The 15,046-nt window shown below is 37.5% G+C and overlaps 1 protein-coding gene across 2 annotated transcripts; it reads left to right on the top strand.

The window, feature by feature from the left end:
• The first annotated feature begins 129 nt into the window (after positions 1-129).
• Positions 130-8,212, top strand: LOC133812915 (butanoate--CoA ligase AAE1-like). 2 transcript variants are annotated; one of them, XM_062246754.1, is made up of 3 exons: positions 130-445; positions 4,616-6,128; positions 7,603-8,212. In XM_062246754.1, the coding sequence occupies exons 1-3, from the start codon at positions 227-229 to the stop codon at positions 7,617-7,619; spliced, it is 1,749 nt and encodes a 582-aa protein (XP_062102738.1). In that variant the 5' UTR covers positions 130-226; the 3' UTR covers positions 7,620-8,212. The 2 variants fall into 2 exon arrangements, with proteins under 2 accessions (XP_062102738.1, XP_062102737.1); XM_062246753.1 differs by having other exon boundaries at positions 4,616-6,134.
• The last annotated feature ends 6,834 nt before the right edge of the window (positions 8,213-15,046 follow it).

Raw genomic sequence — 15,046 nt, 5'->3', positions numbered from 1 at the left:
GTAAGACTACACGTTGGCTGCTTGAATTATTCACTTTTTTTTATTCGTTTATGGTCAGCTGACTCAGAGTACATGATGTATTATATATGCTATAAATATATATATATATATATTTATATTTTGGCAAAGACCAAGACTTGTGATATGTATATATATGAATATGTATATATAGCTAATAAGGGAAGAGAAATAAGTAGCATAGTACGTAGGAGAATCGATATATAGAATGAAGGGTGTTATTGGATCGTGGTCTTCTTCATCAGAAAACTACATACCATTAACTCCTATAAGTTTCTTAGAACGAGCAGCCGATGGTTTTGGAGATGAAACTTCCATAGTTGACTATGCCAATAATTCAGTCTCATTTTCATGGAGTCAAACTCATCTCAGATGTCTCCACCTTGCTTCTGCTCTTCTCCATTTAGGGATCTCTCGCCATGATGTTGTAAGATTATTAATCTATATATACCTTTATATTTTAGATCATATATATATATGTATGTTTCTCTATCTTGTCTTAATTATATCCTATCATATTCATTTTCATGCATATATACATATATGTTTTGTGTAATTTCTCTTTAGTAGTAACTAAGGTCTCTAGCTAGTAGTTTTTGAATCGAAATAGTGTTAGACTAGTGTTAGACTATGATATTGTTATTATTGTTATTAGTGTAATTCAATATCGAGTCTCGTATATTTGAGTTTAATAAATATTATAGAATATCGTTAACTAATTATAGATTGATATCTCATGTGGTGTTGGACACCTTAAAATATCAAATAACTACACTTTTAAAATATAAAGAATTGCTAAGGACACCAATAATGAAATAAGAAAGTGACATTCAATTATTGGTGAAATCAAATTCTTAAAATATAGTGTAAGAGATGGGGAGTCAATGGTCTTAGGTAGCTATGGCACTAGATGTTAAAAATTAACAAAACACATGGTAAAGATTACATTTATTTATATTTGAATATGATGAAAAGTAGCTATAGACATTATTTTTTATATAGAAGATATTTATAACCCTTTGTCCCTATATTTGACTAGGGTTGTTGTCTAGTAGTACCATCCTATTAAATGAGTTACGCGTAATGAAAAGTCGTGATGATTGATCTGTATATGTCGATTTATTATTAGAATATATATATATTTGAAAATGACAATGCATGAAACCTAGTCAATTTTATTTTATGTTCACAACAAACAAAACACTACAACTTAAACAAATTATAACAAATCAACATTTGAATGATCAATAATGAAATCAACTCACGACTCATCAACAATAATAATTACAATAATTTTTTATATATATATATATTTATATACATACATATCACAATTCGGTGTGTTAGGGCCGATGTTTGTGACCTGAAATTAGTAAAATTAAATAATTAAGTAAATAAATAAAAACATGTATAACATGTATAGAGCTTCAATATCAGAAATAAGTTATGCATGCATGCACCTACTGTACATCTCTCAACTCATCATCATATAAATATTCATATATATATATATATAGCACTAGTACAGGCCTAGGGCAATTGGTTAAATTAGTAATCATTCATATAGTTTCAAGTGTTCATAAAAGTCATAATATTTTTATATAAATATTCTTCCATGCATGTAGTCTTGTATTATATATGGTTATATATAACTTAGTATATCTGTGAATATAGTATATTATATATGGTCATGATAAACTATAGAAATTTCATTTAATAACAAAAATACAGAAATTTAGTGGGAAAAAAAATCTTTACGTATATATATAATCTTATCTCTCTCTTTACAAATATTTAGTGAAACACATTGGACTTTTTGTTTGTACTTTTGAAAAGTAAATATTATACTTATATAAAAGTATATTGGTCCCTCTTATTAATTGACTAGGTTAAAGTGAAACGCACTAAGGCACTAGCTAGCTGATCCAAAAAAAAAAAAAAAAACATTGAGCATGCACGCACGCATGTTCTTTTCTTTTCCAATAACTTTTGTACAAATCAATAACATCCATACATATATATATGAGTATATATATATATATGATTCGTATCGCTATATCATTGGCTTAGAGACTATAGTTATATATATAAAGGGTATTATATATATATTTATATAATTGCTAAGGAGTACCATTAGTGTCAAATACTAAAAGGAGGTGGCATATTGGTTTTGGTGCAAAATACGAGTTTCACTCATTTGAATTTAATAAGTATTATGAGGTATCGTTATCCAATCATGATGTGTCACTTTATGTATTGTTGGACACTTTAAAGTGTCAAATAGTATTATTATTTGAGACTTTAGGTGACACTTTATGATTCGTTAGTGATACGTCTTCATATTTATTAAATTGGAATATATGAGATCATCTGAGTATTGAATTGTACCAATAAGAATAAGCTAGCTCTCATGATGTTTTGATTACCACTTGAAGACGCATTAGAATGCGTATGTAGGTATCATTTCCTGATTAGGAATATCCATCCACAAAAAGAATACATCTCTTTAAGTGCAAAGTATCTTCAGTCACTCACGACAAGATATATATATATATATATATTCTAGATATAAGAAAGGTCCAATGTCTGTTTTTTAATTTTATTTATAGAATTTATTAATTATGTTTATTAAATTTATATTAATGTCATATAAATTTCAGTTCAATATTCTGTTTTCATTAAATAATTTTTTTTAAGTTTATGTTTGTTTTAGTTTTTGAATTTGGGAGTAACAATAAGATATTATATATTATATGTTTAATGTAATATTAAATATTATACATAAATTTTAAATTTAAGTTTCTTGCAAGTTTTAAAAAAAAAAAAAGAATTTGTTGCTAATTGACAGTAGATTATATTATATGTTTAATATGATATTATTCTAATAAGTGAGTTTATTTTAATTAAATTTTATTAAAGTTATAAAACGTATGATTTTATTATTTTTAAATAATTATTATTGTAAAATATCTACCTAGTATCATATTTTAATTTGTTTATTTATTTATTATTTTTAAATAATTATCATTGTAAAATATCTAAAAAATATCATATTTTTATTTGTTTAATTATTTATTATTTTTAAATAGCTATCATTGTAAAATATCTCAAAAATATCTTTTTTTTATTTTTTATTTTATTTTATTTAAGTTTAAGTGGTGTTTACAAATTACCTGTAAATATAAGAATATTCTATTAAATATAAAAATATTCCGCTAAAGTTAATATTAAAAAAATAAAAAACTGTTAAAACTAAAAAAAATTGATATCTACGTACTTATTATATAGAAGATATATATAAAGATATAAATATATATATATTAGGCTAGCTAGGTCCATTCCCTCAATATAAATGTAGTCGTTTGTATTACTCCAAAGCACTATAAAACCAACTACATGGCTACAATTTAAGCTACAATTACAACACTTTTCCTCATTCCTCAACACTACACATATTACCAAATATTATTATGCTTTAATTAATTCAATTATTAAATCACACGCCATGCCATGCCATGCATGCATAATTACTTTACTACTTCATTCCATTTTGGTTATTATTTGGGTTTCTTTTTCTTAATTACATTATTAATAATATTATGTTGTGTAATAAGCCAAATATATTTTTTAATTAGTGATGGGATGATTTTTCACACAACATCATTGTTAACACCACAAGGAGGTGACATATTATTATTGGTGCAAACTAATATCGAATCTCATACATTTGAATTTAATAAATATTATAGAGTATCGCTAACTAACCATAAGTACTGTTAAGCACCTTAAAGTGCCAAATATCAACACCAATTGTACAAACTCATATCTCATTCTCCAATTTAGGAGCACCTAAATTAACAATTAATAATACATAATGTACATGCCATCTCAAGATTACTTTTACACACTACTAGCTATAAGGTTTTGTTATTAGATCGAGTCATTATTCTTTTAATTAAGGGAATTTACTTATTTGGTACCCTATATTTTTGCAAAGTATTATTTTGGTACCCTCTGTTTTCAATAATACTCATATGATATTCTGTATTTTAAAATTATACATATTTGATACCCTAGACTCAGATTTGATAGATAAAATTTTATCAATATGATCAAACTGTCATCAGTTATATGTAATTAAATAATTAAATTTAAATTTGGAACTTACATAATTGACAACAGTTTGATTAAATTGATAAAATTGTATTAATTAAATTTGAGTTTAGGGTATCAAATATGTACGATTTTAAAATACAGAGTACCAAATTGCATTATTATTGAAAACAGAGAAGATACCAAAATGATACTTTGCAAAAACACAAAGTACCAGATGGTTAATGTAATATTTGCATGCATAAAATTGATCACACGTGCATATATATTTGCCCCCCTAATTATTAATTTTCAGCTCTTATATACACCTGAAAATTTGATGGCCATGGCACTTGCCAAGGACTATAAAATAAGTTGATAGTATAAGCTAAAAAAAAAGAGGTGTTTTAGGGGCTAATAAATTAAGTCGACACAACTATATATATATATATATATATATATAGTATAATACTTAATTGATTTTTGTTGAATTGGATGGGCGCAGGTGGCTGCTGTTGCCCCAAACATTCCAGCTCTATATGAGTTACATTTTGGGGTTCCAATGGCCGGTGCAGTCCTCTGTGCTCTTAACTACACCCTAGATCACACCACATTAGCCCAGATATTCCTCCAACTACACCCCATATTCATTTTTGTCGACCACCAATTTCTCGACCTCGTCCTTGAAGCATTACACTCTCTAACACAAAATCTTAGTCATCATGGTCAACCACCACCAACCCTTGTGCTAATTCCACCTAATGAACAATCACCATCGAATAATTTGCCACCAGGTACCTTCAGCTATACCCAATTGCTTGAATTAGCACCACCTCACGGCCATGATCACCATCGTAAGATTGAGATAGTACAACGACCAAACGACGAACGTGATCCGATCTCAGTGAACTACACTTCAGGCTCCACAGGGAACCCTAAAGGAGTTGTGTACAGCCATCGAGCAGTGTATCTGAACTCTATGGCAAATATCATCAATCTGGGCATGACCAGTCGTACTGCAACTCGACAAGCCACCGTTTTTTTATGGACGGTGGACATGTTTCGTTGCAACGGTTGGTGCTTGCCTTGGGCGATGGCAGCCATTGGTGGAACCAATGTCTGCCTCAGAAACAATAACATCTCCGCCGAGGTCATATTCCACGCCATTACTCTTCACAAAGTCACTCACTTGTGTGGGAAGCCTCTTCTTTTGAGCATTCTGGCTCGAGCATCGGAAGACAAAACTCGAAACCCGCTGTCGCCGAGGGTGGAGCTCGTGGTGGCCGGAACACTCCCGTGCGATCATGTTCTGAAGAAGGTGACCAAGCTAGGGTTCAACATAAGCAACGGCTATGGTATGACCGAGGCTCTTGGTCCGACCATTATCGAACCATGGATGCCGAATGATGATGTAACAACAACAACATCAACAACAAAACGTCGTCGTTTAAGGAGTAGTGCTATAACGATGGAAGGGTTTGACGTGAAAGATTCCAAGACAATGGAGAGTGTTCCGAAGGATGGGAAAACAGTTGGGGAGATCATGTTAAGAGGGAATACTTTGATGTCTGGCTATGTCGAAAACCCTAAGGCCTTCAAGGAAGGTTGGTATAGGACAGGAGATGTGGGAGTGAGACATCCAGATGGGTACGTAGAAATGAAAGATAGAGCTGTGGACGTTGTGATAGGCAAAGGTGGCCATGTTGTGAGCTCGCTCGAGGTCGAGGCTGTGCTGCTGTGCCATCCTCGTGTGTCGGAGGCTGCCGTGGTTGGAAGAAGACTATGCAAAAATGACGAGCAAAGTTCGAGTAGTAGTACCATTTGTGCCTTTGTCAAGTTGAAGGAGAATACTAGTAGTAGTAGTAGTAGTAGTACTAGTTCTCAAGAGATTATTGAGTTTTGTCAAGAGAGTTTGCCAAGTTATATGGTTCCAAATCTTGTCATCTTTGGTGATTTGCCGGTTAATCCAACTGGGAAGGTTCAGAAGTTTGTTCTCAGAGACAAGGTCAACAACTCAAGTAATGGTACTGTACCTTAAATCGTTTTTTTTTTTTTTTTTTCGCAACTTAAAATTTTTGTTGATGATGATGAGAAATGAACAAATTATTCTTTCAGAGATTTCAACAAGTTCAATTATGACATACACTGGTTGTGCTTTTAATATGAACAATATAGCGATTTTAAGTGATTATTATTGACTTTGTTTGATATTGTGCATAAGGAGATTATTTATGTCTTGGTGAGAAAAATATGAAAGGTGCTTTAAAATTTTATCATTTAGAGGTAGAAGAATTCAACTTTGAATTTTATATATACAAGTTCAATCATCACCGCCAATTATAGTTATTAGAGATGGGTAGTAACAATTATAATAATGTGGCAACATAGTAATTTAGTATAGTAAGTACCAACCATATATATATTTTTTTACATTAATTTTGAATTTAATTATTTATTTTTTGTCATAATTAATGTTGTTTTCAACCAATAAAAAACACCAGTTATATTTAGAAATTAGCATGTATTTGAAAAATGAAAATTTTATAATATTATATTTTCATAATAAATACACGTTTTTCATCTAATAATACTTTCAAAAATTTTAAAAAATCAAAATTTATTTTTAGAAATATCAATTGACAACTATAAATATGAAGCATTGATCTTAATTCAATAGTTAATATTAAAGTAACCATCTATGAGTATTAAATGCATGGTTTTTTTTATTTTATTTTTTATTCAAAAAGATATTTTTTAATAATATATTATATGTTCGTGTTTAAATAAGCTTGTTTTTAAGCTTAAAAAAAAAATCATTATCATAGTTATTCCACTAATTTTATTTCTTTAACAAAATTAAAAAATTCAGTTGACTTGATTACTTTTTTCTCGTACTTAATCCGGTTTAGTGTCTTTGTTCTCTTTTACTATCGTTTCTTAAGATTTTTGTCGTTTTCATCATTTGTGTCGTTTTACGGTATTATTGTCGTTTATATCGATTGTTGTCGTTTTAAATTTTATTGTCGGTTTTTACGATATTATTGATTTATCAATTGGTTTGTTGATTTGTCGTTTTCACGATTGATGACTTTCGGTATGGCAATGCGTTCAGATTCAGTGTAATGGCATTATTGGGTATATTTTACACAAATCAACAAATAAAAGTTTACAGATAGTGCTGATGAGCAAAGTTCAAGTAGTGTTTGTGGTTTTGTCTAGTAGAAGAAGAATACTAGTACGTAGTAGTTTTCAAGAGATTATTGAGTTTTGTGAGAAGAATCCTACTGGGAAGGTTCAAAATTTTGTTCTCTGGCAGTTGTACACATTCAACTTCAATCACACATTTACTTGATTCAACCATGCTGTGCAAAATCTCTGTACTTGGCATTGAAAAAGCATACGAAATAAAGAAAGATATCTTGCTATTTTCTATGTTCAGCTATTCTCCATTGTTGTAATGCATTGTAAAGATGGCTTATGAATTTGGTACAGGATATCTTCACCTCTAAAGCTGAGAAATACATCATATTTCTTCGAAAAATTATTTAAAGAAGAAGAAGAAGCCGACGCCATGGGAATGCTCAAATATCTCAAGAAGGTTTTCGTGATGACGAGTATCAAGGGAGAATTTCTTCTACGAAATGAGATTCAGAGCTGGCATGGGACAAAAATATGATTTGAAACTTGATCTTTTTTTTTAAAAAAAAGTCTTCAGGCGTTCTTGCTTTGAATTCTGTTAATTTGGTTGCAAAAGTCATCATCATTCTTCACCGGATCGTCTACTTGGCTATACACTTTAGATACCATGCTCTACCGGATGATGCTCAGTGCTAAATATATATACTTGTCGTTTCGTTGGTTTAGTGTCCTTTTCACTAATGTTGTCGTTTCTTTCCTTTGTTGCCGTCTCTACAATTACTGTCGTTTCTTAAGATTGTTGTTGTTTCTCAGATTTGTTTTCGTTTATACCGTTTATTGTCGTTTTTCACGTGTGTTGATTGTTGTCCTTTATCCCGTTTGCTGTCATTTGTTAAAGATTATGGTCGTTTATTGTAGTTTTCGCGATTATTGTCGTTTTTCACATGTAATTGTTTTCGCCTAAGTTTTTGTCGTCGGTTTTTACGTTTATTCTAATATTACCACGATTATATCATAACAAGATTCCAAAAAAAAATCCTACTAAGAAATGAAAACTTTTGTTGTCGTTTTTTTTTTCTAATTATAAAATGAGAAGAACTGCTAGGAATGAAGCCATCCCAACAGATATTGTTTAGCTATGGCTCTACAATGAAGAAAAATCTTCTCTAATCAATGCCTACGATCACCAACGTTGGTGGGGGGATTACTGGATAAGTACTCAGTTTTAGAATTAAATACGTTGGTGGCCGAAGCGTTGCCGTCCGTGGTTTGGTTGTGGAGTTCGTGAGAGAGAGAAATGGAGGAAGAGAGCAAGAAAAGAAAGAGAGAGAATGGACTGTTGTGTTATATTTTTCTTTGTAAAGTAATAAATAATAAAATTTTAGTTAAAAAAAAAAGAAGGAATTCGAAAAATTATATTTCTTCAAAAAATTATTTACTGAAGAAGAAGAAGAAGAAGAAGACGAAGAAGAAGCCGGCGCCATGGGAATGCTCAAATATCTCAAGAAGGTTTTCGTGATGACGAGTATCAATGGAGAATTTCTTCTACGAAATGAGATTCAAAGCTGGCATGGGACAAAAATATGATTTGAAACTTGATCTTTTTTTTAAAAAAATAAAAAGTCTTCACGCGTTCTTGCATTGAATTCTGTTAATTTGGTAGCAAAAGTCATCATCATTCTTCACCGGATCGTCTACTTGGCTATGCACTTTAGATACCATGCTCTACCGGACGATGCTCAGTGCTAAATATATATACTTGTTGTCGTTTCGTTGGTTTAGTGTCCTTTTCACTAATGCTGTCGTTTCTTTCCTTTGTTGCCGTCTCTACAATTACTGCCGTTTCTTAAGATTGTTGTTGTTTCTCAGATTTGTTTTCGTTTATACCGTTTATTGTCGTTTTTCACGTGTGTTGATTGTTGTCCTTTATCCTGTTTGCTGTCATTTGTTAAAGATTATGGTCGTTTATTGTCGTTTTTCACATTTAATCGTTTTCGCCTAAGTTTCTGCCGTCGGTTTTTACGTTTATTCTAATATTACCACGATTATATCATAACAAGATTCCAAAAAAAAAATCCTACTAAGAAATGAAAACTTTTGTTGTCGTTTTTTTTTTCTAATTATAAAATGAGAAGCACTGCTGGGAATGAAGCCATCCCAGCAGATATTGTTTAGCTATGGCTCTACAATGAAGAACAATCTTCTCTAATCAATGCCTACGATCACCAACGTTGGTGGGGGATTAGTTGATAAGTACTCTGTTTTAGAATTAAATAAGCTGGTGGCCGGAGCGCCGCCGTCCGTGGTTTGGTTGTGGAGTTCGTGAGAGAGAGAAATGGAGGAAGAGAGCAAGAAAAGAAAGAGAGAGAATGGACTGTTGTGTTATATTTTTCTTTGTGAAGAAATAAATAATAAAATTTTAGTTAAAAAAAAAGTGGGAATTTGAAAAATTATATTTCTTCGAAAAATTATTTACAGAAGAAGGCGAAGAAGAAGCCGACGCCATGGGAATGCTCAAATATCTCAAGAAGGTTTTCGTGATGACGAGTATCAATGGAGAATTTCTTCTACGAAATGAGATTCAGAGCTGGCATGGGACAAAAATATGATTTGAAACTTGATTTTTTTTTTAAAAAAAAAGTCTTCAGGCGTTCTTGCTTTGAATTCTGTTAATTTGGTTGCAAAAGTCATCATCATTCTTCACCGGATCGTCTACTTGGCTATGCACTTTAGATACCATGCTCTACCGGATGATGCTCAGTGCTAAATATATATACTTGTCGTTTCGTTGGTTTAGTGTCCTTTTCACTAATGTTGTTGTTTCTTTCCTTTGTTGTCGTCTCTAAAATTACTGTCGTTTCTTAAGATTGTTGTTGTTTCTCAAATTTGTTTTCGTTTATACCGTTTATTGTCGTTTTTCACGTGTGTTGATTGTTGTCCTTTATCCCGTTTGCTGTCATTTGTTAAAGATTATGGTCGTTTATTGTAGTTTTCGCGATTATCGTCGTCTTTCACATTTACTGTCGTTTTTCACATGTAATCGTTTTCGCCTAAGTTTCTGCTGTCAGTTTTTACGTTTATTCTAATATTACCACGATTATATCATAACAAGATTCCAAAAAAAAATCCTATTAAGAAATGAAAACTTTTGTTGTCGTTTTTTTTTCTAATTATAAAATGAGAAGCACTGCTGGGAATGAAGCCATCCCAGCTGTTGACGCGGTTCTTCGCCAACAGGTAATTAAGAGAATGAGAGAAAATGATTAGTGCTGAATGTGAACCGAAATGGATATATGATCTTAGAGGACGAAAGGGGCGACTCAAGACACGGTTTTTAAGTAGTTCGAAGGTCAAAATCCTTCTGCTCCACTAGGCACTATTATTGGTCTATACTGAGTATTTGGTTACAAAGTATTTCTTACAAGAGATTATTTTTCCAACCCCTATCAAATCTCAGGGTCTCCATATTTATAGGAGAAGGCACCTGGAAGTTGGTAGGGAGGTCATCCCGTGACCTTCTTACTTGTCGTATCAATTCTGTGACATTCATGATTAATTCCTAAACCTGACACATAAGTGTGGTCAAATCAATAGGTAAGGAAGTAATGGGCCGCACGGCCCAACCCCACCGTGGGTGTCTGAACACGCACGTTCCTGCTGCGTGTCCGAGAAGTCAGGGGGATATCAGACACGTGATGCCTGATATATACATGTTTACCTTGCGTGTGTTTACTTCTCAAGGGGTCATAGCTCCATGTCCAACTCGTACCGCGAGCTGCATGCTGGACTCGACCTTCGGCCTTCAGGGGGCCTGCTCCAGTCTTGGACAATGGAGGCGAGCCCTTTGGGCTTCCTCGAGCTAACGACAGAAGCTCCGGTTTCAGGGGGGTTCATGAGATAACTACGATTAGTCAGCAGCTCGGCTTGCTAATCAGCTCGTGGGAAAGCCAGGGCGTACATCTGCCCCCCAAGCTCCTGCTCGTGGTATACCATGTCGTATATAAGACCACAGTAGGGGCTTTTGGACTTCCCCATGAACTCTTCGCATTCCACCTTTTATGCAGGCGTCTGATACGTGGAACATCGTGGGTGGGGACGGTACGTCTTACGAGAACCGCATTTAATGGCCTAGCCCATGCCCAGCCGTCGTTTCGTATTTTGAGTGGAGGGCCTCGGATCCCCCATCAGGGCCATCCAACGGCCCTCTATACGTGATCCTTCATGCATATAAAAAGGGGTGGCCACCCTACGCATGGGCCACCCTACGCATGGGCCACCCTTTCATTCAAAAAATTTCAAGCTTCAAGCCCTTCTTCTTCTTCTCTCTATATCTCCAGAAGAACAAAACCCTCGATCCCGCTACTGGTACTCTCAGCGTTCAAGAAGCTTAGGCGCACGGACTTCTCCGAAGCTTTGGAAGCTATCACACCGACGAAGCTCTTACCAACGCAACACCTTCGTCTACCTCCCAGCCACACACTGTAAGTTTCCTGACCCTATGTGTTTTGAAAATATGTTACTGTAGCTTAGGTAAACAATTTTTACTGTAGCCGCATGCAAGGGTTTGCTGAGTTTTGTGGATATGGAGGGTGACAGCCTTTTTAGGTCTTAGCATATTTGTTGTAGGAAATCGCTTTAGAGTAAGGGTTTCAGGATGCTTTTTCTGGGGAAAATTTCTGGGTAGGAGTTTTGGGAATTTTGGGTGCAAAACCGGGTAGCTTAGGGAACACGCCTCATAAGCGGTTTTGCAATTTCCTGCCTACTGAACCTTTCCCCCCAAGGAAAATTCTATCTTTACCCTCCTGACACACGAATCCCGAGTAATCAGGGATCGGTTGGGAGCACAGGCGCGTGTTCATCGAACCGCGTGGTCCCACTCTCCACGGGCTGGGCTTACCTCAGCTTGTGTAAATAATAATTGCTTTTTCCTCATGCTTGGGTCGCCTTTTCTGAAATGTTTTCTTTTGTTCGTTAGGCGACCAGATGGCTCCAAAGAGAAATCTCCCACAGAAGAACGTCAGCAGCTCGGCCTCCCAGCAGGACAAAGGGAAGGCGGCGATGCCCAGCTCCCCGATCCCCCGCTTCGGGCCGATAGTGGAGAAGGAGGTCGAGGTGGCCCCTGATGCCTTCTTTGAGGCGGAAAGGATCGTCTCGAAGATAACCGACCAGGCGAAGATTAACAAAATCTTCCTTTCCCACAATATCGCCCTGGGGAAAGCATCCGTGGTGGCCCGACCTGCTGCGGGGGGCGAGCGGAGCTGTTCGCCGCTCGACGAGTCGTTCGCTGCCTGGAGTGGTGAACATTTTAAGGCAGGGGCCTTCCTTCCATTGGATCAGTACTTTGATGATTTCCTTAATTATGTGGGGTTGGCCCCATTTCAGCTCCCCCCCCCCCCCCCCCCCCCCCCAATTCCTACCGTCTGCTGGCAGGGTTGAGGTATCTGTTCCAGAAGCACGAGTGGGAGGTCCCCACTCCTGCAGACATTTTATACTTCTTTTGCCTCAAAGCCATCCTGGACCAGTGGGGGCGAGGTGACGGGTTCTATTATTTAACCCGGTTTCCCAATACGGCGGCGGTCATCGAGCTGCCCAGCCACCCCAATGACTTTAAGGACCAGTTCTTCATGTCGACTGGTTTCCGGAACTGCGGGCACCACTATTTCAATCATCCTCGTAAGTTTCTCTCGTCCTTAGCTTGCCTTTTAAGTGTTATTTTAGCTCCTCCCGTACTTCATTCTGACTCAAACTAACCTTGCAGCCATCTTCGCGAGGATAGAAAAGTCTGTGACCCTCGGGGGTCAATATGACACGCTGGCGGGCTTGCCCCCCAGTGAGAAGGATTATCGCGCGCTCGTGACGGACGAGACAATGGTGTTCTGCAAGTTGATTTTTCCAAATCAGACCCTGAACCTAAAGAGGCCCCGGGGGCCGCCCCCAGCTCGGGACACCAGACCTATCATCGTGGAGGAGGTCGCGAGAGATGAAGACGAGGAGGACGAGGCGGCCGAAGTTCCGCTCGTGAGGAACAGGAAGAGGACTTTGGAGGTCGCCCAGAGGATGGGCGAGGAGAGGATCCAATCCGGAGCAGCCGCGGGTCCTTCTGGCCAAGGTAACCCTTACTTGTTTAGGAGTCTAGATAGGGCCACTGCAGACCCCCGGCTGGCTAGGTTCAATCCTAGGCAGCTCGTCCATCGTCACCGAAGCGATCCGGACCTGAACACACTCCTGCTCCATTGTGTCGACCGGCTCGTGCTGGATCACCAAGAGAGCCGGCCTAGGGGTACCGTAGTAGTAGATAACACCCTAGCCTTTAGGTCGATCTTATTCGAGGAGTATGGGACCAACCTACGCACATGGCCATCACTCCAAAGGGGTACCTATGCTCCGAGGCTTAGGCAGTATGTAGAAGAATCTAGCCCTGAGTCAGAACCGGACCTAGAACTTGCGCCAGTTCGGGAAATAATCGTCTTAGGTTCTTCCAGCTCGGGGGGTAGGGCTCCCTTAGTATTCGCACTCTTTTTATATTTAACCTTTTATCTTTGTCTGTATGGTTGCTAACTTGTACTAACCATGTTTTTGTTTTGACAGAAGAGATGTCTCAGCCCGAGGATAGCTTGCGAGGCGCAGTCTTCGGAGGAAACCCCTCAGCCGGACCAAGACTAAAAAGGCTCCGGGGTCCAGGAGCGCCGCTGGGGCCTCCACCAAGTCCCCGGCAAAGGAGAAGGAGAAAACCCCGGCCGCCCAGGACACAGGAGCAATTCTTCCTGCCGCAGGATCAGGCCAAATGCCTCCACCACCCCCACGAGCTCCAACCGCTACTCAGGTCGCAGGAGCGGAGCTCGGGACTCCGGCCGCGGCGGCCTCCGATGTGCGCATCCCAGTTAACCCTCAGGACCTGGAGAAGATCCCAGAGGCCTTCCGGGGGACAGTGTATGAGTCGGCGAACTACGCCGTCAACCATATTTATAAGTTCACCGAGAAGGAATTTCGGGCCATTGAGACAATGAGCCCGGTTGGGGTGATGGAGTCTTCGATGAGCATGACCCTAACGGTAAGTTGCCCTGCTTTCTCTGTAAAGCTCTTACCCTTACACTTTGCCCTGTTTTTCCTCTAAGGCAATTTTATCTTTCATTTCTCGCAGGGCGTCGTCGCTCTCCACCGGAGCATCATCAGGGCCAAGACTCAGCTCGAGGATATGAGAGCCGAGCATCAGGCTTCCCTTCAGGAGGCTAAGGTGACTGAAGATGCCTTGGCGACCGCGAAGGCCGAGTTGGAGAAAGCCCTCTCGAAGGTCCAGGAGCTCGAAACCTCCATTGCCACCTCGCGGGCGGACCTCGAGGCTGCGAAGACTGAGATCCAGACCGCCCAGGTCGCCCTAGAGGCCGAACGGAACACTTCGGAGCAGTCCATGCAGGATCTGTTCTATCATTGCTGGGCTTACAATCCGGAGGCTGACTTCTCCTTCATGTCACAGAGCCTTTGGGCGCGCTTGCTGGTTAAATTCCAAGCTCGCCTTGAGAAAGAGGCACCGCCTTCAGAGACTGGGGAAGCCTCTGGCGCGGCGGAGCAGGGTGAGACAGCGACCTCCAAGGGGCCGTCTGACAAAGCTTAGGGCGTGCTTTCCCTGTGGCCCTTGAACATTTTTAAGTATATATTTTTTTTTGTAACCTTTGCATGAGGTGTTTTCACCTCGAGACAATTTGCTTTAACGTTTTTAATTTATGCTCTTTTATGCTTTTAAGCATTTTGGTTATAATTTATTGAAAAACTTAGTTCGTGTTAATTTTTATCCATATCT

The sequence above is a fragment of the Humulus lupulus genome, chromosome 1, assembly GCF_963169125.1.
Source record: "Humulus lupulus chromosome 1, drHumLupu1.1, whole genome shotgun sequence".
In the NCBI taxonomy this organism is placed as follows: Eukaryota; Viridiplantae; Streptophyta; class Magnoliopsida; order Rosales; family Cannabaceae; genus Humulus; species Humulus lupulus.
Note: the sequence above shows the minus strand (reverse complement) of the source record. Positions and strands in the feature narration are given on the sequence as shown.

Coding starts and splice junctions, on each gene's coding strand:
- LOC133812915 (XM_062246753.1), top strand. CDS start 227: ATGAAGGGTGTTATTGGATCGTGGTCTTCTTCATCAGAAAACTACATA. Junction 446..4,615: donor GGATCTCTCGCCATGATGTT/GTAAGATTATTA, acceptor GGATGGGCGCAG/GTGGCTGCTGTTGCCCCAAA.